The sequence below is a fragment of the Halichoeres trimaculatus genome, unplaced genomic scaffold (assembly GCF_033239565.1).
Source record: "Halichoeres trimaculatus isolate MK-OKI-2021-1 unplaced genomic scaffold, fHalTri1.1 fHalTri1_scaffold_3, whole genome shotgun sequence".
In the NCBI taxonomy this organism is placed as follows: Eukaryota; Metazoa; Chordata; class Actinopteri; order Labriformes; family Labridae; genus Halichoeres; species Halichoeres trimaculatus.
The window spans coordinates 35012702-35038721 of NW_027437181.1; the positions used below are offsets into that span (position 1 = coordinate 35012702).

Sequence of the window (26020 nt, forward strand, 5' to 3'; positions counted from 1 at the left end):
GAAAATAATGAAGAATTGCAGTTAAAATTAAACCAGCAACCCAAAAATCAGGATAGAATCAAATAACGAGAGTAGCATATTGTCTCAGCCTTACTGCTCAAGACATGAATCCTTGAAATTCATATGTATAGCGTTGCAGTGATGGTGCAGATTATATTCTTTTGCAATAGCAACATTTTTGTTGCAAATGAGGCATACAGGCGTACAGGCATAATGAATGCGTACTTTTCAGTCCAGTCATGGTCAAAGGAAATTTTCATTTCATGGCCTTTGAAAGTGTCGTTTTACCTACGTTAAGAGGTCTTTCCCTCTTACGTTCCTCCCACGTTGTTTGTTTTTCAAGTGCTCTATAAATAAAGTTAACTTGAATTGAGTTGAGGCAAAATATCTATCACTCCTGGTGGTTGATTGTGGTATAGGCAATAAGGGCCTAACTCATACAGACTAAAATACCTCTAGTTTTGTTAAGAAATGAAAAAAATATAAATAAACATTAAATAATAATTTCATGCCAAATTTGATTTTTATTTGATTTTTATTTGAGGGTCCTGCACCCAGGATGACTGTCTGGTTAAATTCTGGCCCTCTGACAAACATAGTTAGTGGTGCTATAAAACTATCCAACTGCAAGAATTTAACAGCAAAAATATCAGGAGGGCAAACCAGGTGATGGGTTTGAAAAATGTTGGAAAAGAATACCCTAATGGAATTTTAAAGTGTCTTTTAAAAAGAGACTTCTAGATTAAAGAGATTTCACTCTGAGGAACTGAGTGAGCAAAGAAAATGCAGACAATGGTTTTACAATGGATTTAAAGAAAAACAGTCCATTTAGCCGAAATGATTAAAGTTCAGTCTATTTTCTCTGTGTAAGTGCTTCAAACAGCAGAAGTCTGACAGCGCAGCAGCAGGCTCAGAGGCCAAAACCTTTTTAATCTTGACTAAACACAGAAGAGACAGCCCCTCATTAAGTCTTCCTCCAGATCTGTTCGCACATTCTGCAGAATGAAAAAGAAATGTCTGCTGCTGAAAGTACATCAGTGGTTGCTTAAGTCACATGGAGCTGGATGTACTGCTGAGGAAAGCAGAAGTACATTAAGATCCAGCAGAGCAGTGTAAGTCAGAGATAATAAGTCTGATAGGAGGCTCGGCTTTATCTGATGAGGGAGGGTGAAGTAGTTCATGCATGCATTTATACTTATTACAGACTGCACGGCACTCAGGAAGACACATGCGCTTAACTTTTGCCCCATCGTCTCTGCACACAAACACATTTAACTCTAAGCATAAAGCTAAAGGATGTTTTATAACTTCTAAAGATGAAAGATGAATCTGACTTTAATACATTGGATCAGAACAAACAAAAACTGAAGCCTTTAATGAACAAAGCGTTAACAGTAGGTGGGATTATACACATAGTCTTTTCGCTCTACATGAAACGCTCCATGTTTTTGTCTAAGTAAGTGACAAAAAATAGAATATCAGGTCAAAATGTCAGAAAAATCCAGACACTCCAATGGAAAACTATATAATCTAGTTGATTTTGTCACTAATGTTCCTTGGAATTGCATGTTGTTAAGATACATTGTTAGACTTTTTGGGCTTTATGATCCCAACTGTTCAACGCAACTCTTACCAACAGGCCGTCCTGGTGAGCTCCAGTGAAAAAGTCTTGTGATATTTTCTTTTGTTTCTTGCTCAAGCTTCATCCTTCAAGCTGATTTCAGTCAAACACAGACGCTGACATCCCTCTCCAGATGGCTGAGATGTGAAGACAAAAGCATTTTGATATTACCTTTGAACTCCTTGCATCTCTTAAAAATAACAAAAACAGCTAAAAAAAAAAAAAAAAGTGCCAGAAAACCGCAGACATCATCTGTTGAAGAGAAAACTTTGTATGGTTTGTTTTATTTCACTAAACTGTGGAACAAGTTTAACTGACAGCTTTGTTCAGTTTTTCCACTGCTCATCATCTGTGTCTAGACATTATGTCCAATCTTCCTCTGACGGCTGAGAATAACTATATGATCACCCACATACTCTCATCTGTCATAACTGGAACCAGAAGAGGGAAGATTAGCTCTGCTTCTTTCTGTGCTTTGTGTTAACACAAATTCCTTTAGCAGACTTCCACTTAAAGAGACAATATTTCTCTCCTAAAGTCCTCAACTACCCCAAATCAGAGAGATTCTTTTTCTGTTCTCATTCTGATGCATTTGTGCACTTTTCAGAGGCTTGGCTCTTTAATTCACATTTATTCATCAGGTCTGGATTGTCATTGTCTTTCTCTTCTGTCTTTTTTTCAAAATGTTTGAACTTTTCAGAAAATGAAATACAAAAGGTACCATAGAAATGGCAAGCTATGTCTGACCTCCTGAATGTCAATCAAAGCTATCTGCATTGGTATGTCCGGCAGAGTATTACAGCTCAAATACACCAGATGCGTCTGCAGTACGTCTCCGCTCCATCTGTGAGGCTGGTCTGTCATGTCGCAGGTAATACGCAGCCATCCTGTTGCTTGACGCAGAGCTGTGACACATTTATTCAGTGTAGGGAAGATTGAGCAGGACAGGAAGTCTTGACCAGAAACTACCTAAAAACACCCAGTGACTTTCAAAATAAGACTGTCGAAATTAGTTTGTATTTAACTTGACTACAACGACAAACGGAAATAATGAGTGGAGCCAGACCAGGAGTCAACAGGTTTGAGGTTTTACAGCCCAACATGAATGAAGAGAGACTTATCAATGGAGTGGGAAGAGCAGGAACTCCTCAGTCTGACTCCAGCTGTCTGTCAGGCATGCTGCTTGTTGGACTGAACATGCAGCTGGTGTAAGTTGACAAACACAGTCAAGATGCAATAGAGCGGAGACATACTGCAGATGTATCTGGTGTATTTGAGGCATTAGAGTCAAGAAAAAGGGGAAAAAAATGGCATTTTGAGACCAGATGATCACAAACTTCAAAGTGAACAAGTAAAATATTCAATATTTTTACTCTACCTTTAGTCTGTGTGTTATTTTGAAGGGGATAATCAGGAGAGCAAATTTCTGAGGTACCTTACAGTTTGAGCAGCATTTTAAGTTAACTTTTACATTTCGGGATCATTAACCCACCGTGTAGTAGGGTAGGAGAAAACTTTGAAAATCTATATATCAGGATTTCTTTGTCTGACAATATCAAAATCGGGATTCATTGTCAAAAATATATATATGTTTTTTTATTTTTTCAAATTCAAATTCTTCATTTCACTCTCTGTTTATAAACTGGGTTGGAAAAAAGTTACCACTTTTCCCTAGCAGAGGGTGAAATGTTTTTCTTTGGCTAACATGATGTGCATTTTATGGGAAACTACCATATAGTCTGCAGACGTCCGATGTTAAAAAGCAAACTAAAAATTGCAAAAATCGCAAATTTTGAAGGATCTCAATTTGAATCGAATCTGTGCCCCAAAAATCGTAACAGAATTGAATCGCGAGAGTAGCACTTTGTCTCAGCCTTACCATGATGTGAATTAGCGGTAAAGTTGGTTGCTCTTCCTTGTCATGAGGAGATACCCCGGTGTGAAGAGAGGGATTGTGGGTAATGTTGATATAAACACCGGAAAAAAGACAGAAGGAATTAAATAAGGCTCCCAAATATATCTCCAAGCTATCAAAGTAACATTGTGATGAGAGAACCCTGTTCAACCAACAGTTTTTGGTCATTGGCTGAGCAGAGCCAGTTGATAACACTAAAGATGGCGGCTGTGACAAAAAGCTGTGTGACTGAACCCCATGACTTTGGAAGCTGTTGCAGTGGGATCAAGCTACAGGAAACTAATGAGTGGCATCACAGCAATTACATCTATGTATTACACAGGATGTGGTTTCGACCAATGAACTGAGTGAGATCAATAGTTGAGAAAGAGGGGGGCAGATAACAAGCTGTTAACGTGACAAACATCAGCACAGTCAGAAGTGGAGACCAGATGTCCATATATTGGACAGGAATTAGCCTTGGATTAACTTTGGGCTCAGGTTTCTGTGGATGGTTTCTCTGCCCTGCCAGCTCAATGAAAGGCATGAATACAAAAAAACAAGAGTAATAAAACCGTGGGGACAAATTAACTTGCTTTTTGTTGCATTAGACTGGCTTTGGAAGCTGTGTTCCTCATTCACATGCTGGAAAAAATCACAGTCAACACCTGCGCACAATCAGTGAATTGTTAGAGTTCAATATCCTGCAGATGCTGTGATCAAAAGCCAGAAAACAAAGAAAACCAGAGTGCACCTGTTGGCAGTATGAGAGGTTATCAGAAGCATTGTTTCGGCCTTAGATAACCTGTTTGGGTCGAGCCGTGGCTGAAACAAACGAGCAGAGAGGATCAAAGTTGTGATTTATTGACTGTTTGTAGAAAGATGGCTGCAGTAAATAGAATTATAGAGTGATTAAGGTAATATCCATACTATATTATTGAGTTGTGTTGATGTACGCGTAGACTCTGATCTTATTGCAGGGCAGCTCAGGTATTGATCCAGTGACTGGAAATTCCATTACACCCACACTCATCCAGCATCATCTGACCTGCTCCAGATACAATGGATTCCCCTGCTCATCAGATAGCACGCTGCATCACTGTGCTCCCAGTCTTAATTAAAGGGGCAGTGCAGAAGATTTGAGAGGCCTCAGCAGGACATCCATTAGACATCTGTCCTGTTATTATGTATCCTCGCCAGAGGAATCTTGTTTCCTGGCTCTCTGTCCATTCAGGCTTATAAACATGATTCGTGAGAATCACCTGGAGGGAAAATCTGCAAATGTGGTGCAGATATAGCCTCAGTCTTGAGGTCTCACTGATAGGGTCTTGGCAGCCAAATTAAAGGTCCATGTGTCCCATTAACTGTATCTAAAGATGGACAAAGGGTCTCCCTCCTACTACTGTTGTACAGATGTTCAGCCAAGATACTCAGTGTGACAGGCTCTGGCATATCCTGAGCTTCTGGAGTCCACACAGTGGTGAGCAGCTTGTGTAGCTGCACTACTGACACGTTTTCCTGTCAGCCAACCTTTGCACAATCCCTGTGACATTAACCATGAACCAGATAACTTAATATAATGGGGGTCTTGATTTTAAAAAGAGGGTATTAAAGTAGATCTAAAATTCAGCCAATATCTCTTTTATTCTCTTGCTGGTGTTTTAGAAAACTCTTATTTTAGCCTCTGTTTGAAACTCTCCATTTCAGCTGCTATCTCTTTAAGGCTCCCTACTTCCAATGCTGTTTAAAGTACTTAAAAGCCATAATTTAGTCAAAGTAAAGATATTAGAGCACAGATGGCCTAGTGGTTTAGGTTGCGCTCCACGAGGTTTGCCCTTGCACAGGTGGCCTGGTTTAAATCGAGCCTGTGGCCTCTTTCTTGATTGTAACCCACCACTCTTTCCCTGTTTCCTAAATATCCACTTTCCTCTCTCCTAACTAATTAGAGGTATAAACACCCAAATAAATCACTTTTAAAAAAAAAGGGAAGATATCTCACCTGAAATCTAGTTCTGTAAAAATGAAAGTCACCTGAGCTTGAGCAAGTCTTAAAGTAGCTCAGATAAAAATACCTCAGTATTAAAAGTAAAAGTACAAAGAAACAAACTGCTAGAAAAAAAAGTGTTTCTCTCATAAGCTTTATTAAGATTAATTCTCAACTTTCTTTACCTTCTGCTTCCCCCCTCTATCCCTCCTACACCTCTTTTTTAAGTTTTACAGTGAGTTTGGAACTCAAATAATTGCTGTTTTTTTGGCAAACACATGAGGCACGTCACCCTGTTGGATGAGCCTTTAACCCCTAAAAAAGTGAAGGTGGTGGTGGTGGTGTGGCAGTATCTCTACTACAGTCAGTGTACGAGGTTGCTTCCATCATGCTGTAGACACTGAGGAATATTCCCAGGCTATGTGCAGTCTCACCTTGCTAAGTCTAAGCTTTATATGAGAGCGCCAGTCATTTTCGCTGGAACAGACAGTCCTGATAACCCATACATGATGAGACAGTTATATTCACATTTTATTTTGTAGCTAATAACGACAGTGACAGTGTACAAGTAGCAAAGTAAAAGTATCTTTTTTTTTCATTTGAATGTAGTGAAGTAAAAGTGAAAGTTGCAATGAATATAAAAACTCAAGTTTCCTTTCTGTGGTGTAAACCACTGATTATTTCACACACCCTTCCCTCTGATTGGTCAGTCCTCTGGAGGCCTATCAGGGAACAGAGCTATAGATAGACCTTGGTGTTTGAGGCCCTCTCCTCCAATGTCTCGTTAACTAGTTGGGAGATCCTCATGTGATTACTTCATCATTACAGCAAGTCTCATGAAGACCTCATGCTATTTTTTCTTAGGGCTGGGACGAAATGTTATTCTTGGGATTCGATTCTATAACAATTTTGGAAAGGGCTGATTTGATTTGTGATTTGAATTGTGATTCTTCGATGTTTACATTTTTTTTTTTTTTTTTTGCAATTTTTGGTTTGATTTTTTTTTCACCAGATCATGTGAAAAAGTGAAATGATGATGATGATTTTGTCTACAGATTATATCAGGAGCCATATTTTCCCATAAAATGAACATCACGTGAGTCAGAGAGAGTCACCCTCTGCTGGAGAAAAGTGGTAACTTTTTTCCAATCTAGTTTATAAAGAAAGACTGAAATGATAAATTTGAATTTGAAAAAAAAAAAGACTTTTTGACTAAGAATCCTGGTTTTGATGTCAAACAAAAAAATTCTGATAAATTGATTTTAGATTTTTTTCTTCCACCCATACTATTTTTCAAATGGAGGGTTTTGATCAGTTTACTGACAGATTCAGGGATTTCTATGACTCATGAACCTATAGCAGTTTGAGAACCTGCACGTGCTTTATAAGAACATCCAGCTTTGTTACTTGATACTTATCTTACTCTGTCAGCCACAGAGAGGCACCAGTATAAGAGACTCAGATAAAAAGCCCACACAGCGACATTAAGCAGTTGCTCACTGAAATACTCCAGACAAATGTCTTTAAATTGATTTAATTTCAAAGTCTTCCTTCAGTGACTAAAGCACTGCAGTGGTTGTGAAGTATGTATTAATTCTAGTGTGGTGCTGTTAGCCCAAGGCGTCTGCTGCAGATCCAGGAGTTGCTTTGGGGTTTGACCGATAGCAGCAGTTGTTGTTAAAGGCCAAGGAAAAGAGAAAAGATGAAGGCTGTTAGACAGAGACGGGGTAAATATACGTCAGGAGTACGAGATAAGCAGAGGGAGCGAGGAAGTTAAACAACAACAAAAAAAGGAGTGATGGTCTAAGAGACTATTGGGCCTTAGAGGCAGTGTAAACAAATAAACACATAATCTCTCTTTTCAGGCTGGCTCTTCACGCTCAGACACACACACACACACACACACACACACACACACACACACACACACACACACACACACACACACACACACACACACTGTCAGACAGTCAGAAATACCGATCAAATTCTCCATTTCTCCGCTTGCCCTCTAGAGAAGGCCTTTGAACAGAGCAGATTCATCTTGTATGCCCTGACCTGCAGCTTCCTCACTCACTTCCCAGTGGAGCTCACACCAGCCACTGCTTTACGTACACACACACACACACACACACACAAACACACACAGCTTTCTGCAGCTCTGCAGAAATCAACTGTAAACACAGAGATATAAACTCCCCCACCATACACCCAGCAGTTCTCGTATATATACTTTTTTCTGTTTCAAACCAGAGCCTGAATCCCCCGCCCCCCGCTCAGGCCTGAGCGCTAATGCACAGAGGATATCGATTCAGCAGTAGACTACAGTCTCCTCACAGGCTCATCATCAGACTCTTTGTGGGTCTCTGTTTGCTTCCATCCAAACTTTTTTTGCTGTATGTGTTTCTTTCACCCTCTTAATGAAGTCTGCTGCTTGTTTGTGCATCCACATAGCCCTCAGTGCTGTCTGTACATCTGTCTTGTTCAGGAACTTCAGTTCTAACTGTACTTTCTTTTTCTCTTTTTCTCTGAGTGCGTGTGCCAATCACAGGGAAGAAGAAAACTTTGACTTCTGTAATGCAGGCTTCGCTCTGAACATGTCTGAGCTTTGAGAGGAGCACTCGATATCCATTAAGGCCATGTCCACATGTAGCTATCTGGGAAACCACATATATTTTTATACGTTAAGGCCCGTTGCTCATGTAATACCTCAGTTTGTGCCATTAAAAACAATATTTTCTGAAAACTCCAGCCAAAGTGAAGATTGTGTGTCTACTTCAGGAAATGGAGTTTGTGGTTTTTAAATGTCCCATTTGAATGATGGGGTCTCATTCTGATTGGCTGGCACAGGTTTAACATCTGAAAAAACACTGCTAACATAGGTTTGACATGCTTTAAGCCACACTTATTGGCAGATTTTTTTGTGTGTATGGACAAAAGTATTTTTATTAAAAATAATGGGGGAATTCATTGGCTTTTCAGTTCATTTTTGTAAAATACCCGGCTACATTTGTACAAGGCCTAAGAGTCACAACTACTTTATGCAGTAATAAGTAGATTTGTAACACCAATAAGTTTAACGGATAGCACAAAATAAAAGTGTACAAAGGAGTAAGGTCTTAAAACAAGAACAGCTGTAACAGATCAAATCAAACTGTTTTCACTGTGTTGCCTTTCTTTGAGCCAGCGGGAGAAAAAACTAATTACATTAACCAAAAGCCGCGTTTCCACCAAGCAGACTGGTTTGGTTCGTTCGTTCATTTTGTAGAGTTGTCACAGACTGATCCTGGGACAGATCCCCAAATAACTGAGAGGAGCTGTCTAACTTTTTGGGACCCTTCCATATGGGTGCCAGATTGAACCAATCTGCTCCCAGAAGGTGGAGCTACAACACTGCAGACTGTTGATTGGTCAAAAGAATTGTCTCTTACCCCGACAGCAACTGCATTTCTCCTGGCGGCACGAGTTGAAGCCTTAGAAACTAAAATCAAAGAGTTTGTTTTTCTTTGTAAACACTGTAAATCTCAACAAACAGCATAGTGAGGGGCATTGGGCCAAAGTATGAGGAACAGAGCAATTTTCCAATGGTCTGTCTCAGTTATCTGCCAGTGGGAGTGCGGGGGTGTCTGTATCTGCACAGACCCTGGCCTCTGACTATTGTACGTGGCTGTTTTTGAGACATTTCTGTGTCAGACATTGTGAAGATATGAAGAGCTCACAGTCAGTCCACAAAACAGGATTGGAAGAAAACCTTGTTACCTGGTGACACCGCTGTCTCTGTTCTCTGCGCCTTTTGTCAGTCTGCAACAGACACAAAGTAACTTCTGCATCTTTCAGAAACAGGAAACACACTCAGAGGAACATCTGTATTTACCAGCCTGTCATTTTGAACAGTGTGTATTTGCTGTTGCTGTGCGAGAACGGCAGCCGTCAGAATGATGAGCAGCTGCAAAGAATTAAAAAAAGAAAAACTGAGCTCTTTCTGGAAGCTGTGGGTGTGTTTATTGATTCTTTGGAGCTTGTGAGAAAAATCCCGAAAAGAGGATGAGTTGTGCTGCTTTGTCACAATTAGCAGCATTAGCTTCCTTTCTTCACCTGTGGTGTTTCTGTGGCTACATTTACATGCAGTCAATATTAAGGTTGAGGTCAATATTCCAGTTTTTGAAACATTCAGAATTACCCATTTGCATGCGTGGTTGAAGAGAGTTCTTCCTGTTTACACGGTGTCCTGATCAAAACGGCGGCGCACGGACGACACCTCAATGCACAGAAAACATCATGTTGCAATGCGCGTCATTTCAGCTTTGTCTTTCTGTATCCATAGAAAAAGCAGCAACAGCAGCAGCAGCTCGGCGGACTCAAAAGACCAAGATTCCTAGCAAACAGAACATGAGCAGAACACAAACTAATGTTCCTTTGGATGGGGATATCCTGATTGGCATATACGTGACCAAAGATTTGGGTTAGAAAAGGAGTACCATTGGGGTGTTTTGGTGGATTTTTAGAAACTGGAAAATGAGTATATTATGGGTTTTCAAAAAGTTTATTGGTGTTTATATGGCACTTGCCAACAGGGTTATTGCTAATATTCTGAATATGAAAGGGTTACTGACTGTGTGTAAACACCATAGAGTGTAAAAAAAAAAAAAAAAAAAGGAAGTCATCTTGCTTGGCTCAAAGTGAGGTTGCCACAAAAACTGCTCCCCTGGTGGCTGGCTGCAGTACAGGTCAAAAAACCTGGCTTCCCTGTCATTTCATATGGGCTGTGGTCAAACTTTGAAAAATTAATACACCTTGTAGAAATGTTTCTGACTTCTGATTATTGTGATGATTTGAAGATATTATTTCGCTGCCTTGTATTCAAGTCCTCTTTTTTCTGAAAGTTTCATCTTCATTAGTCACAAGAGGTTAAAAACAAGGTTTTGCGTCACATTTAGCGATGATTGACAGCTGCCGTTATTGGGTTGTTGTTTTTTTTAATATGTCGGGAGGTAAAGTCAAGAGGCAATTAGACTCTCAAAAGAAAGAAATTATTATTATTATTTTGTCACCTGGCTCCACTCAGAGTCTCCCAGAATCCCTCACAGTGTCTACTGCGCAGACTCTGGCTGCAAACTGCTTCAATGGCTGTGCCTGCGATGGGGGTATTTAGACTTCAAAACCGTACAATGATAAATGGCAGAGCCACGCTGTCCACTTTATATACAGTCAATGATAAACATGTCTGTCTGACTGCTTGCAAACTTAGCCAATGTGATGGGTGGAAGATTTGATACAGATTTGATATTTTTGCGCAGCCCAAGTTTTGTCCGTCTTAGGAAAGACACATTCTGCTGGTGTCTTTCTAAGAAGTCAGATGATTGTCACATTTCAGGAGCTTGCTGTGGTTTTTCCACAGTGCGAAAACATTGAGTGTTTTTGACGATGTATCAATGTATTGTCTGTTTTAGTTTGTAAGTTCTCTCATATTTGCTTCATGTTTTCTTTTATTCTTAAGTAACTGGACTGTTTTGTTGTTTTATTGTTAATTCAATAACCAAGTTCTGCTCTACTTGTGAAATACAAGTGTTACTGTTTTACCTTTGACAGTCTATCTGTGAAACAGCACAAAACTCACAGACAGCGTATTTCCAGCATTATCCTTTTGTTCTCATGCATTTTCCTCATGAGTATCATTGTTAGTCAGTCCCTTTTTTGTCCTGAATTTTTGGTGTTTTTTACTGTTAAAAAGAAAGATCAAAGATTTTTTTGTTGAATTATAATGAATCCTGCCAGAGGACACTTGCTTGAAGCGCTCGTTTTTTGGCGTTGTATAGGACCCAGCGTTAAAGCCTCAAGCCACATGTTATCACTGGCTCTGGAAGCCTCCAGGCAGTTTCGAAACCCTGCCTTATTTTGTGTCTCGTAGTCTTTGGGATGCTGGAGGCAAACCCGCAGTAAATGAGGAGAATTGCAGTCGGGGCAGGGGACTGAACCTTTGACCTTGTTTTTGCCTTTTCACTGCTGCTCTCACACCGTGGTCCCTCCCCGCAGCAGCAGACACCCACAGGAACAAAAGTCTGCATCACTTTCTTCGGCTTTTTATCCCTTCATGCTCTCTGTCATTAAAAGCCATAATGCCACTCTTAAAGTGAAACAGTGAATCTCTCCAAACAATTTCATCTCATAAATCTGCCAGGCGCTGAAGTTGTGGCGAGGGGGACAAGCTGACAGTAAATGAATATTGATTTTTCCTCCCGTTCCATGCAGCTGGTTTCTGGCTGAATGGATTTACTCTTACAGAGTTGTCAGAGGGTGGGCTGTTTAATGGGGTGTTATCAATTCACAGGGAGTTTGAGCGCCGTCTGTTGCTGTGCTTACATGATGGATGGGCTGTTGAGTTTTACTTGTGATGTCGGCAGAAGATGTGTGCATTAAAAAAAATAATAATGCAGAGGCTGGTGCGGTGGGAGAAGTGTTCAAACAGGTAAGATCACAGTTTCTGCACAGCCACAGCGTACCGTACATTAACACGTTTGGAACAGCAAGCCTATTTATAGTGCTGTCGTTTCAAATCATCTGTGCGGTGTGATTTCTGCTGCTCTAAAATATGATTAAACACAGCGTGACAAGGTAAAGACAGAGTCAGACTCAGAATATGATTCAATCAGGACATTTTGTTCTGAATTATCTAACGCTGCCTCAACACTGCGCTACATATTCAAGAAAATCTCCTTTGATTTTGTTGTTTGAACAGAGGAAAAAAAAGTGTGTGAAATAATGTAATGACAGTGAAACAGTGAGGTTTGTGTGGGTGTAAAGCAGGTTAATACTATTAAAAGATAATTAAAAGATGAAGCTTTAAGGCGAGGCGAGAAAGATGAGACAAGGCACAGGGGATTTGCAAGACATCTGAAAAGGTCACAGCAACACTACAAGCAGAGGAATACATGCAGATTGGATGAACTGAGTGTGTGTGTGTGCGCCTGTGTGTGTGTCATCTACAGTCTACTTTTCTCAGAAGTCAAATCACCCCATCAACACTTCCCCTGAGGTTAAAGAAGTAACTTTTCCTCTCTGGCACACATTGTCTCCATTCATGTGGGCATGTCCTCGTATCTCATAGAAGATCCATGTTCAGAGTGAACGCTTCACTTTTCAAAGCTGTCAATTAGTAACGGAAGAGTAGCACGCGCTAATAAAACGTCAGTCCACTAATTGCCTGTGCTTCCATTGGTTAGGGCATCATTAGTATTCTCTGAATCCAGCCGACTGCAGCGGCAATAATCTGGAGGATGTACTCTGCCTACAGGGCCTGTCACGCAGTCACATAGTCATAATTACTCTTAACCGCACAGATATTGGCAGATGTAAAGACGAGGATGTGAATCAGGGTTTTGAATGGCTTCTTGTGGATATTAGCCTCTAATTGAAAATGTGATAGTAGCCAGACAAGCCATTCACTTCAAAATGGTGTTTTATATTTGAAAACGAATCAGACTGACAGCACGAGGACTTCACTGAGATACATTTTCAATCCATTCACCCCAAGTATGGAGACACTCTAAAGTATTTTGGTATTTAAATTTCAAAAGGAAATATACCCTTACAGGCCGCTTTATTGGGTCCACATTGGTAGTCCTAGGCTGGACCCTCTTTTTTCTTCAGTACCACTTTAATTCCTAGTGTTATAGATTCAACAAGGTACTTGAAACATTCCTCAGAGAGTTTGGTCCATATTGACATGGTAGCATCACAAGTTGCTCCAGATTTGTCGGCTGAACATTCATGATGAGAATCTCCTGTTCCACCACATCCCAAAGGTGCTCTATTGGATTGAGATCTGGGGACTGTGAAGGACATTTGAGTACAGGGAACTCATTGTCATGTTGAAGAAACCAGTCTGAGATGATTCCAGCTTTATGACATGGAGCGTTATCCTGCTGGAAGTAGCCACCAGAAGATAATAATAATAATAATAATGATAATAATAATAATAATAATAATAATAATAATAATAATAATAATAATAATAATAAACTTTATTTATATAGCACTTTTAAAAACATTTGTTTACAAAGTGCTTTGACACCGACCGCAGCATTAAAAAAAAAGAAGGTTAAATAAAATCAAAGAACAATTAAAGACAAACACAAAGGCAGAATGAAATAAAGAGTCACAAAGAACTTTAACACAAACATAACACAAAACACACACATAACACAAAGAACTTTAACCCCAGAAGAGGGCACAACAGACCACTAGCTATAGACACAGTGGAGGCCCTGACCTCACAGGGCTGGAGACAAGACACACCAGGGCACAGAAAAACACGAGTGCAACTGTACCCTGATGGTGTTAGGTGTCTAATGACTCCAGCCCCTTAAATCAATGTTCTCCATAAATGTTCTCCATAAATCATAAGAACCCAGATAATACACTGCTACATAAAATGAGACCCTGAGAACCAGTAAGATCAAGTAAGCTAAAAAATACATAACTAAATAAATAATTAAAAATAATAAATAAGATACATTACTAAATTAATAAATAGGAGACAGGAATAAAACAAAATATAGATCATAAAAAAGAGACAGAACAGTAACACAAAAAGCTTTTAAGATTAAAAGAATGACAGAAGATGAGGCAAGATAAACAATCTGAATAAAATAAAAGAAAGTCTGAAGCCTAAAAGACTAAGAAGACTAAGAGACTAAAAAGACGACATCACATAAAAGCACTTCTATAATAGTGAGTTTTTAAAAGTGACTTAAAAGAATCTACAGACTCCGCATGCCTTATCTCCTCTGGCAGGTTGTTCCAAAGTCAAGGAGCTCTGGTGGAGAAAACTCGATCACCTTTAGTTTTGAGCCTTGACTTTGGAACGACCAGGAGGCCCTCGCCAGAGGATCTAAGGCTGCCGGCTGGCTGATAAGGAGTTAAAAGTTCTGAGATATAGCTGGGGGCCAAGCCCATGAGTGATTTGAAAGTAATCAATAAAATCTTAAAATAAATTCTAAAACTCACCGGGAGCCAGTGAAGGGAGGCTAAAACTGGAGTGATGTGATGTCACCTACTAAAACCAGTTCAAAGCCTAGCTGCTGCATGGGTACAAGATGGGTACACTGTGGTCAAAAAGGGATGGACATGGTCACCAACAATACTCAGGTAGGCTGTGGGCTTAAAACTAGGCTTAGTTGGTACTAAGGGTCCCAAATGTGCCAAGAAAATAGCCCCCACACCATTACACCACCAGCAGCAGGCTTAACCATTGATACAAGGCAGGATGGATCCATACTTTACTGTTGTTAATGCCAAATTCTGAGCCAAACATCTAATGTGGAGCAGAAATCCAGACTCATCAGATCAGGCAAAGTTTTTCCAATCTTCTAATGTACAGTTTTGGTGTTGCTGTGTGAATTGTAGCCTCAGTTTCCTGTTCTTAGCTGACAGCAGTGGCACTCGGTGTGGTCCTCTGCTGCTGTAGCCCATCTGCCTCAAGGTTGGACGTGTCGTGTGTTCAGAGATGCTCTTCTGCAGACCTCGGTTGTAACCAGTGGTTATTTGAGTTACTGTTGCCTTTCTATCAGCTCCAACCAGTCTGTCCATTCTCCTCTGACCTCTGGCTTCAATAGGGCATTTTGGCCCACAGAACTGATGCTCACTGGATATTTTCTCTTTTTGGACCATTCTCTGTAAACAGATAGTTGTGGGTGAAAATCCCAGTAGATCAGCAGTTTGTCAAATACTTAAACCAACAACCATGAAATCACCTTTGTTCTCCATTCTGATGCTCAGTTTGAACTTCAGCAGCTCATCTTCATCATGCTTACATGCCTAAATGCATTGAGTTGCTGCCGTGTGATTGGCTGATGAGGTGGTTGCATTAACGAGCAGTGTTCCTGATAACGCGGCTGCTGAGTGTATGCAGCTGTAGGAAAGCCTCATTACTTTGCAGGTTTGTTCATTTAAAGAACTGTTCTGCCCAACTTCCATAAGGAATCTTCAAACACTGGTTCATATGATATATTTTTGTTAGATTTATTAGATGTTGTGACCTTTTCGGAGCCTTCAGGGGTAAAATTCAGCCTGTATCACAACTTCTAATAACTTTAATGTTAATGCTGATACATACCTGCAGGGCACTGTTTGCCAACATGATTTACTAATATGATGAGTCATGGACACAGCTTGGCTTTAGCTTCTTGAAATATCTGCTGGTGTTCCTCTGGGCTCTTAAAGATGCAGAAAACACCCTCAGCCCAGTCTACCACAGCAGTTTTCTGTTCACCATATGTCTGGTTCAAGGCCGCAGAAGAAGTTTCTCCTTGCTGCTCTTGCCTCATGTTGCAAAACACAATTTTCAGAGTGGGCTTGTGTTGTGTTATGTCTTTCATAATAAAATCAGGATGATAGTCAGAGGTCAATCATCATGTTAGTGTGTTTAGCATCACTAACCACTTACAGGTCAGCAGAGGAAAAAGATTTCTGTTTCAAACACTCTGAAATCCTCTGAATACACTTATTGTAGCCCTCAGGATTTTGACATTAGCTGAACTTTACAGATTCTTCAGTCTGCAGCTCACTGTAAGCTCACGATGCTGAAGGCCGACTCCATCAGACTAAACCTCTCTCTGGAGCTTCACCTTGATTGGATGAGCGGTCTTGATTATGTAATTTGAGATGCTAATGCTTTGCCCTGAAGTATCTCCACCACTGACTATGTGCTAATGTGTGTGTGTGTGCGTGTGTGTGTTGCAGTATTGCTGCTGGGCATATTCCTCTACACCCGCTGGAGGAGCTACAAAGGCCTGAAGGAGGGAGTCTACCACGTGTCGGCTCACCACGACGGCTGGGAGGACATCCGAGAGAACGTCCTCAACTACGACGAGGAGGGAGGAGGGGAGGAGGATCAGGTACACCACGCCACGAAACATCTCTAGTGTCGTAGCCGGCCCTTACTTCAACTGGTTTTTAATCATTGATGGGGTTGAGAATATAATTTGAACAATATATTTTCATTGTCATTGCAAAATGTACAACGGAACTGGATTGCATAAACTTTATCAGTGGAGGTAGATGTAAAAAAAAACCCTGTTAAATCACATGAATAAACAAGTAAAAACATATTGAAACAATTAAGTTAATTTTATAAAAACCACACACCCACGCACAGGATTCAAACTTATTCCCTACTTATGTGAACACCATTATGCATTTAGTGCAGTTACTGCTCGAGGGTAGAAGCTGTTTTCAGTCAGTTTGTCCTTGTTTTCATTATTCTGAATCTTATTCTGGGGATACTGGTAAAAGCAAGAAAGCAGATTTGTGTGAATAAGAATGCATTAAAAAATTCTGTCAGAGAACATCATCGTATCTCACTTTCATACATTAGCCTGCTGTGGTGCATTGTGCCGACCTTTCTCGACCTTGTAAAACTGAATTTTTCATTAGCACTTAGCATCGGATTATGACTCTCCGTCTTAGATCCATCATAAAATAACTTTTCCCATTCCACTTTTAACAGGCCGATCTGATGAAGCCACATTTCCCTCTGTAACACCTCATCACTTGGTGTTCTTCAAACACCAGAAATCACAAACACTAGTACTCAAAAAATGATTTTGAAAGTGAAAATAAAACACATCTACAGCCTGGTTCAGAAAAAGGTTTGGGTCTGAGAACCTCATCACAGACTGTATGGTGGGAGAAATTTTTGAAACACTTTATACTTTAGTGGTCTGCAAATTTCATTGCACTGAGGTAATAACTAGACAAAGTTTTTTCTTATTTCTTTGAAATTACCCTTGAAATTTCATGAGAATTTGGTAAAAAAGAGCACATAACTTCTGGCCAGATTCTGTTTTGCAGTATGCCTGTACTTGCAGTGTCTATCACAATCAGGTAAGGCCAATTTACAACCCCACTCTTAGTGAATATCACATCTGAAGCCTGCAGTTGTATCATGTAAAACATTATAGGCCTGATCATAAAGATTTATCATTTCCATGTGATCTCAATTATGCATCTCAACAAACTCAGTACTAAAGAACTTGGTGAAATCAACTGCTTTTTGGGAAATTGAATTATTCACTGAACATTTCAAAGGTAATTATCAGAGGAAACAATGAAGCTAACTTCTGTTTTCAAGAACAAAGCAGCTATTTATCACCTGCTTCTCTGGAAATAGAATCATTGGGATACTTCAAAAAACATTTTGTAGTTGGTTGTGATTTAATGTCAAATTAATTATTTGCTAGTCGTCATCTTCTTACCTTGCAATTTGGAGTAAATTTCAAAGAAACTTGAAAAAAAAACCAGTAACCTACCAATTGTGACTTGGGACAATAAATGTGTACATTATTTTAAAGAAGTTACGTGCTAATTTCAAAGAAATAAGAAAAAAAAAGTCTAATCATTACCTAAGTGTGATGGCATTTTTGGGCCTCTAAAATAAAGTGTGACTGAATTTTCTAATAGTTTGTTAATCTGAAGTGTTTTAACCTCTTAAGACCCAGCGTCCACATATGTGGACATTACACTTCTGCCTCTCAGACCCATGATACTTCATTTTTTAAAACTTTCAGCCACATTAAGAGACACTGCCCCATCATTTTTTGGTGAAATCACAACATTTCATCCATTTTAGTGAATAAAACAATACATTTAAGTTCAATAACACTAATAACAAATTGATAGAGAACTCATAACACAAATAATCAAACCTCCCGTACAGTGACAAAGTTAAGTTTTTATACTTATTAGATCTTACTCATCCCAAATAGCAAGTTGGATTAAAAATGCACACCATACAAAATCTTGAGTTTTAAGAGGTTAACTTACAAGTGCTCACTTCTTTACCTCATTCTAACTTAAAAATGTTAGTTATGTTGAAATGCTGATTCAGCATTTCAACATATTGTTATCCTACTTTATTATTCCAGGTTCTTCTTCTTCTTCTTCTTCTTCTTCTTCTTATTCTTCCGTACGTTTTTTGGCTCTTTTCACAGCCTTCAAATTTTGTCCGATTTTCACCGTTCAACTTTTAAACTATTCAGCTTGTTTAGGACATGTGTGCTATATCTTTTCACTTTTCTAACTATTAAACTTTTTGATTTATTCAGCTTTTTCCAAAAAAAATTCTCTATTTTAAACAGATGGGAAATGTCAGCTCCTTCCTTTAAATCTCCTTCAACTTCAACAAGCTCTAACTTCAGCTTACTTCCACTTACAGACTTCAATTAAACTTTAAAATGTTCAGCTATCTTTCCTCTCTTCAGGTTTTTATCTGCTCTTAAACAGCTTTTACTGTTTTTGAGATTTCACTCTTCAAGCAACATAAACTTTTCCCACTTTGCCCTAAAATTGAGGCTGCTAGACTGCGGAATGTTTTCAAATAGAGTGAAAGAGGCTGCTGCAGTAAGGTTGTGCGAATCTCGATCGAATTGTCATAACTTCCAAAATCTTCACAGCAGAAAAATAAAAAGTACATTAAATGGTTCACTGAAGGCTCCTGCTTCTTACAAAGGGAGTATTTTAGCAAAAAAAATGTACAGTTTTGCCAAAAAACGCCTCAGTGTGAGAGAAACCGTCACATCCCTGTAATCTGAAGTAATGTTAAAATCTGACCAATATTTCTCATCAACTTGATTCCTAACAACTTTTATACATCACCCTCCTGCGGTCAGTTTTAATCCTATCATCTTGTAAAGCATATCATCTTGTTCATCAGAGTCTCCAGATTCTCACAATGTTTTTGTTTTTCTTCTAGCCCTTAGGGTTTCAGCATAAATGCAGTTTGTTCGGACCTATGTCTAGCCCAAAAATCCAGCTTAAGATCAGTGGATACAAAGGAGTTCCAAAGTTCAACTGCCATTTCACACTCATTATGACATCAGCAAGATTACCATGGTAACCACACAGCTGTGGATATTCACTGATTAGTCTTTGAAGGACAGAGAAACACATATATTTCTTTATAATGCCTAAACAGCCAACCCAAACTGTCTTACACGAACACATACAGCCAACCCAAACACACACAGACCAACACACACACACACACACACACACACACACACACACACACACACACACACACACACACACAAACATTTTACCATCCAAAACCGTCAAAAGGCAGCAGAAGATTCAAACATGACAACCTTTCATCACACACAGCTGTTTATACTGAGTAATCAAAACATCCAGGAACAAAGACACACATGTACTTCAGTTACTTATAATACCATACCTCCCCCTTTGACTTAATCTACATGCTCCACTATTTATACAGCTTTGTCCCACAACTTATAATTGACAAACTGCTGGTTTTTCTTCTTCTTTCTTCCTTTCTTCTTACTAGTGCTGCATTAATCTCTGTACTGTTTTTCCCCTATTTCTTCTACTTCTTCTCTCCATTCCACATTTTCAGCTCTGGTTCACATCATAACCCCTTTTTTTAACTTTTAAATGATTAAACTTTATTTAAAACATTTTACCATCAAAAACAGAGACTGAAATAATCTTCTGATCCCCTGCAACTCCTTCAACTTCAACTGCTTCTACCTTTTGCAGACTTTGACTTGAAACTCTGTTCACACATTAAACTGCTCCTATTCTCTTCATCCCATTAACACATTAGTCATAGATTTCTGCTGTCTTCTCCATTTTTGAGATTTCACTGTTTGGTTTCTCTCTCTTTGTATTTATTCATTTTAACTTTTAAAGGCTGATTTACATTTCCACTGTATCCACGTTCTTAATCCACTCCTTTATTTTACATTTTCAGCTTTTTCCACTTTTATGCAAACTTTTCCAGCTTCAGCATTTCAACGCATTTGCTGCAAGGAAATGCAACTTCTCTAGTTTTTATTCTTTCTCTGCATTATTACTATTGATTTACACTACAACTCAGTATTGCTCCTTAAATACACCAGATACGTCTGTAGTGCAACTCTGTTGCACTGCGTCTTCACTGTGTTTGTCAACTCACACCGGCTGCGTATTCAGTCCAACAAGCTGTATGACTGACAGACAGCTGGGGTCACAGACTGAGGAGTTCCTGCTCTTCCCACTCCATTGATAAGTCTCTCTTCAGTCATGTTGGGCTGTGAAACCTCAAACCTGTTGACTCCTGGTCTGGCTCCACTCATTATGTCCATTTATATTGTAGTCAAGCCAAATATGAACTGATTCTGACACGGTCTGTTGTATTTTGAAAGTCACTGTTTCCAGTCACAACTTCCTGTCCTGCTCAGTCTTTCCTACGCTGAACTGAAGCGTCACAGCTCTGCGTCTGTCAAAAATAGGATGGCTGCGTATTATCCGCAACATGACAGACCAGCCACGCATGGAGAGGCATGGTGTATTTTAGCTGTGATGGTGTGGGAACTCCAGTTGTCTGTTGACAAATGTAGTCAAGACACGGCAGAATGGAGTTGCACTGCAGACGTATCTAGTGTATTTCAGGCACTAGAAATTAGACATGCACTGATTGATCGATTGGCCAACGGATCAATGCTTATTTCATTAATTTTGGGGGATCAGTGATTGGAAATCAGTGATCGGTGATCGGCCCATCCCTACATATGAAACTGATCTCATATACCTTTGAGAAGGTCTGACATCCAGCCATTGTTGCTTTTTGCTCTGAGACCTAAAACTGAGGACACTTTATTGGTGGTTTAAGTTAAAACATAAAGATTTTATTGTTTCATAGGTATTGTTTCATTATTTTCAATAAAATAAAATCAGAACATTGAAGGTATGTGCTGTCTGTTTTAAAAATAGAAAATAAAAATTGGTATCAACAGGTCAGGCTTTTTAAAGATCGGTGCACCCCTACTAGAAAACTGTGTGTACATGTCTGTGTGTGTGTGTGTGTGTGTGTTCATGATGTCCACATACATACACACCTGTTTTTCAATTAGGCCCACACAAAATTCTTACCGCTGCTCTCCAACAGGCACCAACAGTAACCCACAAGCACTCAGCAGTACTTTAGAGCTTGCGTAATATCACCGCTTTGATCACAACACACATGTATGGTTGCCATGTCACACACACTGACACACACACACATACACACACACACACACACACACACACACACAGTCCTGATCCCCTATAGCAGAGCAGATGTTGCACATTATTCTCAAGAGTCTTGTTTGAAAGCTCTCCAGAGGAAAAAAAAAAAAAACAGCGCTCCACACTCATCACATAATCAGTTTTACAAAGTGGCCCACACCTCCTCCCTGTGTATCCTCCCCCTCCTCCTCCTCCTCCTCCTCCTCCTCCTACATTTCTCTATTTCTCAGCTCTGCTGCCGTGGTTACAGTTTTGGTGGTATCACATTAGCGCTGAAGTCATTGGCTCTTACAGTAAACGTGTCCTAAAGAGCTGGCTGGAAAGAAAGGCGCCCTTCCTCTCCTTTCTGTATCAGTGCCACTCACAGGTTTTATCTGCTGGTCTCTGTCTCATACAGATGCTACACATTACAGTGGCTTCTCTGAGACAGTAAATGGAGATGGATTGGAAACGTAAAGAGGTGGAACAGCCTCGGTAAACGTACCGCGCAGAGCTGATTGTTTTTCTGCTCTCGTTTCATTTTTCTGCTCTATCTGTGTCGTATTTTATCATCACTCCTCCTCCATTCGTTCTTTCACTCCTTCCTCTTTACTTTTTGAGCGCTTTGCTTCACCACACGTTCTTCTTTTGAAACAAACCTAAATGTCGTCTTTCCTGTTTGTGCAGAACGCATATGACATGGCGGAGCTGCAGAAGTCCCTCCAGCCGAGCCCGGCCCAGTCTGTGCAGTACTGCCGCTCCAGAGCCTTGCACCACCCTCCTCCTCCTCACCATCACCACCACCTCCTCCACCAGGCCCCCCCTGCCCCACCCTCAGCCCAGCCGATGGACTCCCTCAGCCGGACCACCAGCTCCACCACCCTGCCTCCATCAGCAGCATCCACCTCCTCCACTGGTACCACCAGCCTGAGGAGAGACGTCCCCCCCACCAGACTTCCTGCGCAGGGCCAGGCCCGCCCCTCCCAGCTCACACGCCGCTCCCTCTCCTTCTCCAGCCAGGACTTAGCCCGCTACCTGTGCGAGATCATCCGCGATGCCGACCAGCATCCAGACACGGGTCCTTTTGACTCCCTGCAGGTCTTCTCCACCGAGGGAGGGGGGTCTCCAGCCGGCTCGCTCAGCTCTTTCAGCTCAGCCGGGCTGGACGGGGGGAGCAGCACAGACGGTGGAGGGGGAGGTGAAGGCAGGAGGGAGGAGACGCTGGGGGAGTGGGGGCCTCGCTTTGAGAAGCTGCGGGCGCTGTACGAGCGAGCCGAAGCCAGCGACCTCTGAGCTCAGAGGCACGCAGACAAAACTGAGGGACCCTCAAAAACGGGCCGACCCCAAACAATCAATTAGTAGACGCCGAGCGCCAAGCACGGCGGGAAACCAGCGAGAGACTGAGTGACAGAGAGGCTGGCTCCCCTCGCCCTGACACAGGAGGTGTTGTATTTACTGGATGATGAGCAGCGTCAATCAGCACGGGGGCCTAACAGACAGATGAAAGCGTCCCTGAGAAAAGAGGCTGCTGCTCTGCGCTCCTCTTCCTCGGAGCAGACGTTATCAAACCTGCCACTCACCTTAAAGGCTTCAGAACGTCACTCTCTACCTGGGCTACTCATCATGATGGAGCTCAGCTTCACTGTCAGACAAGTCTGCTCCAGTCACAGCCAATAACACCACAAATTTCCTCGATTTTCTAACACTCATTGTGAGCCGAGTGTCAGATGAGGGCCTGAAATGTGAAAAGAAAATGTTTCGGCAAGTTTTTTTTTATATATATATATAAATCTCTGAGCGAATCAATGCTACATGAAATGTATTTTTTAGCACCTTGCTGCTGAATTCAATCTTTGTAAATAAAAGACGGACTCTATATTTGCCTCACTGTGCTGTCGGATGAAAGACAGTGAAGATGAGAGGGATCATACTGAGTAGCCCACAAAACACAGAGTCTGGATTTTCAGTATATAGTGGACACATTGTGTTCTTGCTGCCTGGCTGTACACAGCTTTTGTCAATGTTTTAAAAAAAAAGTGCTTCAACCATCACTGGGTTGCAGATTGGTATTTTATTTTTCCGTTTTGTTTTTTGTTTTCTGGTAACGTGTCTTTCGCTGGGTTGAGTAATTCTGTATTGGTTGGATGTTTCAAGTTTCTACGCTCCGTGGGTTGTTAGACATCAAGCTTTCTACTTACTACTGCGCCCTCGTCTTCATGTGATTTCCTATTCTCATTCGAGCTCTCCTCCGCCGCTCCTCACCCGAGGGAGGCTGCAGAAAAAATTCAAACAGCTTTGTTACAAAGAAATGGGAGCGGACGTGTGGACGGCGGGAGGGAGGAAATACTTGCTCTGTTGCTCTGTTGCGCGTTGGCTCTTCCTCGGGCATACCAAATGCAGTGGCTGCGAGAGGCCGCTTCAACAGACGATTGCTTGGTAGAATACAAACTACGTCAAACGCCTTTCCAAGGTGACTACTCAATAAATACAAACAGAGAGGAGGAGCGGGCAGATTTATAATGATTACTTGTCTACTTCTGAGCTGTGCCATACAACGTTTTCTCACACATTTATCTATTTCTCTTTCTTAAATTACCCAGACTCTTAGCTGGATCAGAGCGATTATTGTTGGAAAGTGGGCAGGTAGAAAATTGCAAGAGGAACAATAACCCTGCAGCCGCTGTCCAAGCTGTGTGGTGAGCTCAGAGGAAAGTGTTCCTCTATTTAGCTTTCTTGTCATACGATTCCTGCACCAAAAAGAGAAAAAGTGTTTTTGTCAAACGACGTGGAATAGCTTGTGTAAAAAAGGAACAAAAAAGAAAGACGAGTGAAAAAAGAGGAGAGAGGATGATGACTTGAGCTTTTTACCGTGTGATAAGAAGGATGAGAAATGAGGAGGGACCATCTGATCAAGTGCCTGGCTCTGTGCTCAGAGGGTGAGTCTCAGTAGCTCCACAGGTAGCCGTCGAGAAGGGGGGGGGGGGGTTGTTTTGGCTGCACAGCGGATTGTTTGGATGCAAAAGTCCTCCTCCCAAAACCTCACCTGGTTTCGCATTCAGGTGCTGGATCTTGCAGAAAGTAGCAGCTGCACTCACATCGTGTTACTTTTTCTCCGTCTTCACCCTGGCAGAGCAGAGCCCGTCTGCAAAGAGCAGTTAAAGTGTGGGAGGGTGTGAAAACATGTCAGACCACTAATCCTAATAGGAGCTGATGGCTCGCTGTCATGTGGGATGTTTTTTCTTCAAAAAAAAAAAAAAAAAAAAAGAAGCAGCATGGTAGAGTTGATTCTTGGATTGCAGCTTTTCAGAATTGTGATTTACTCGAAAGCAGAGGCAACAAAGTGGCTTTAAATACAAAAGACTCAGCAGTCAGGAGGATGCCTACAAGTCAAACACACATGCTTTATTTTCTGTTTCTTCAGACGGTGGGATCACCTGGAGGGGGGGGGGTGCTTGTTTTGTATTCCTCTGCAGAGAGGGGCCGAGCCTGCTCCACGCAGAGACAAAGGATGAAGACGCTTTACGCTTTCGCCTTTCTCTCTCTTTCTGCAGCCATTTCACTCCACGGCTCCACCGTTCATTCATTTGTACCATAAACAGCTTCTTAAATGTTGTGTTCTGGGTGCAGACATGTTGTGAACAAAGTTAATGTTTTTACCTCATTTGTAAATAACGGAGATTAATTAATTACTCACAACAACTTGCTTTTTATGTGGAGAAAAGCAGCCTCGGTGGAAAATGTGCAGCTTCTGAGAAAAACAAACATCGAACCAAACATCTTTTTTTATCATCCTGACTGTGGTGACGAGCTTTGGACAGTTCTGTGAGTGTTTTGTATTTGCTTTGATCTTTTTTTTTTTCTCAATAAATTCATTTATTTGCACCAGTGGCTGCTGAGTCGTGACTGCACCTGAAGGAGACGGAGGTCCAGACCTGCGAATAAAAGACACACTTATGTTGTTTGGGAAAAATATTTATTGATCACACTGCTGTTGAACATAGATGCATCTATTATTACACTGCTGATGGATCGGAAGAAATGTCATGGGAGAAGGGCTTGCAGATTAAACATTTACCACTTTCTATGTTCTGCAGTATCAAAGCAGCTGTACAACATGCTGTGGAGGGTTTTTTCGTGGAAAATATACCAAGGGAACAGAGAAAGGACCAAAGGCACTCATACATTTCACAATGCTCCTCTCAGACACAAGATGTTTTCCACAACTGGCAGTTTTCTTGTTGATCAAATGAAACGGTCCTTCTATTGAAGACGCTCTGGCTCAGGGTCACAAACTGCTCTTCACTAACAACAGCCTTTAAGGTGCAGCAGTCTGCTTACCTCAAAAGAGGGCCAACGTGGCAGCCAATCAAAATGTACCCAAAGTTTTCTTCACAGCCACTCGACACACACACACACACACACGCCTACACAGTATACCAGTGTTCTCTCTCCACACGTTCCATTACGACCCTTA

At 40.9% G+C, this 26020-nt stretch overlaps 1 protein-coding gene across 1 annotated transcript in view; it reads left to right on the top strand.

Annotated features, from left to right (window-relative positions):
• The window catches only part of LOC141787560 (neural-cadherin-like), a 477836-nt gene extending 452470 nt beyond the window's left edge, over positions 1-25366 (top strand). The window contains exons 36-37 of the mRNA XM_074666057.1: positions 16240-16394; positions 22234-25366. Of these exons, the coding sequence (XP_074522158.1) occupies positions 16240-16394; positions 22234-22839 (761 nt within the window). The 3' untranslated portion in view covers positions 22840-25366. The remainder of the gene's footprint in view (positions 1-16239; positions 16395-22233) is intronic.
• The last annotated feature ends 654 nt before the right edge of the window (positions 25367-26020 follow it).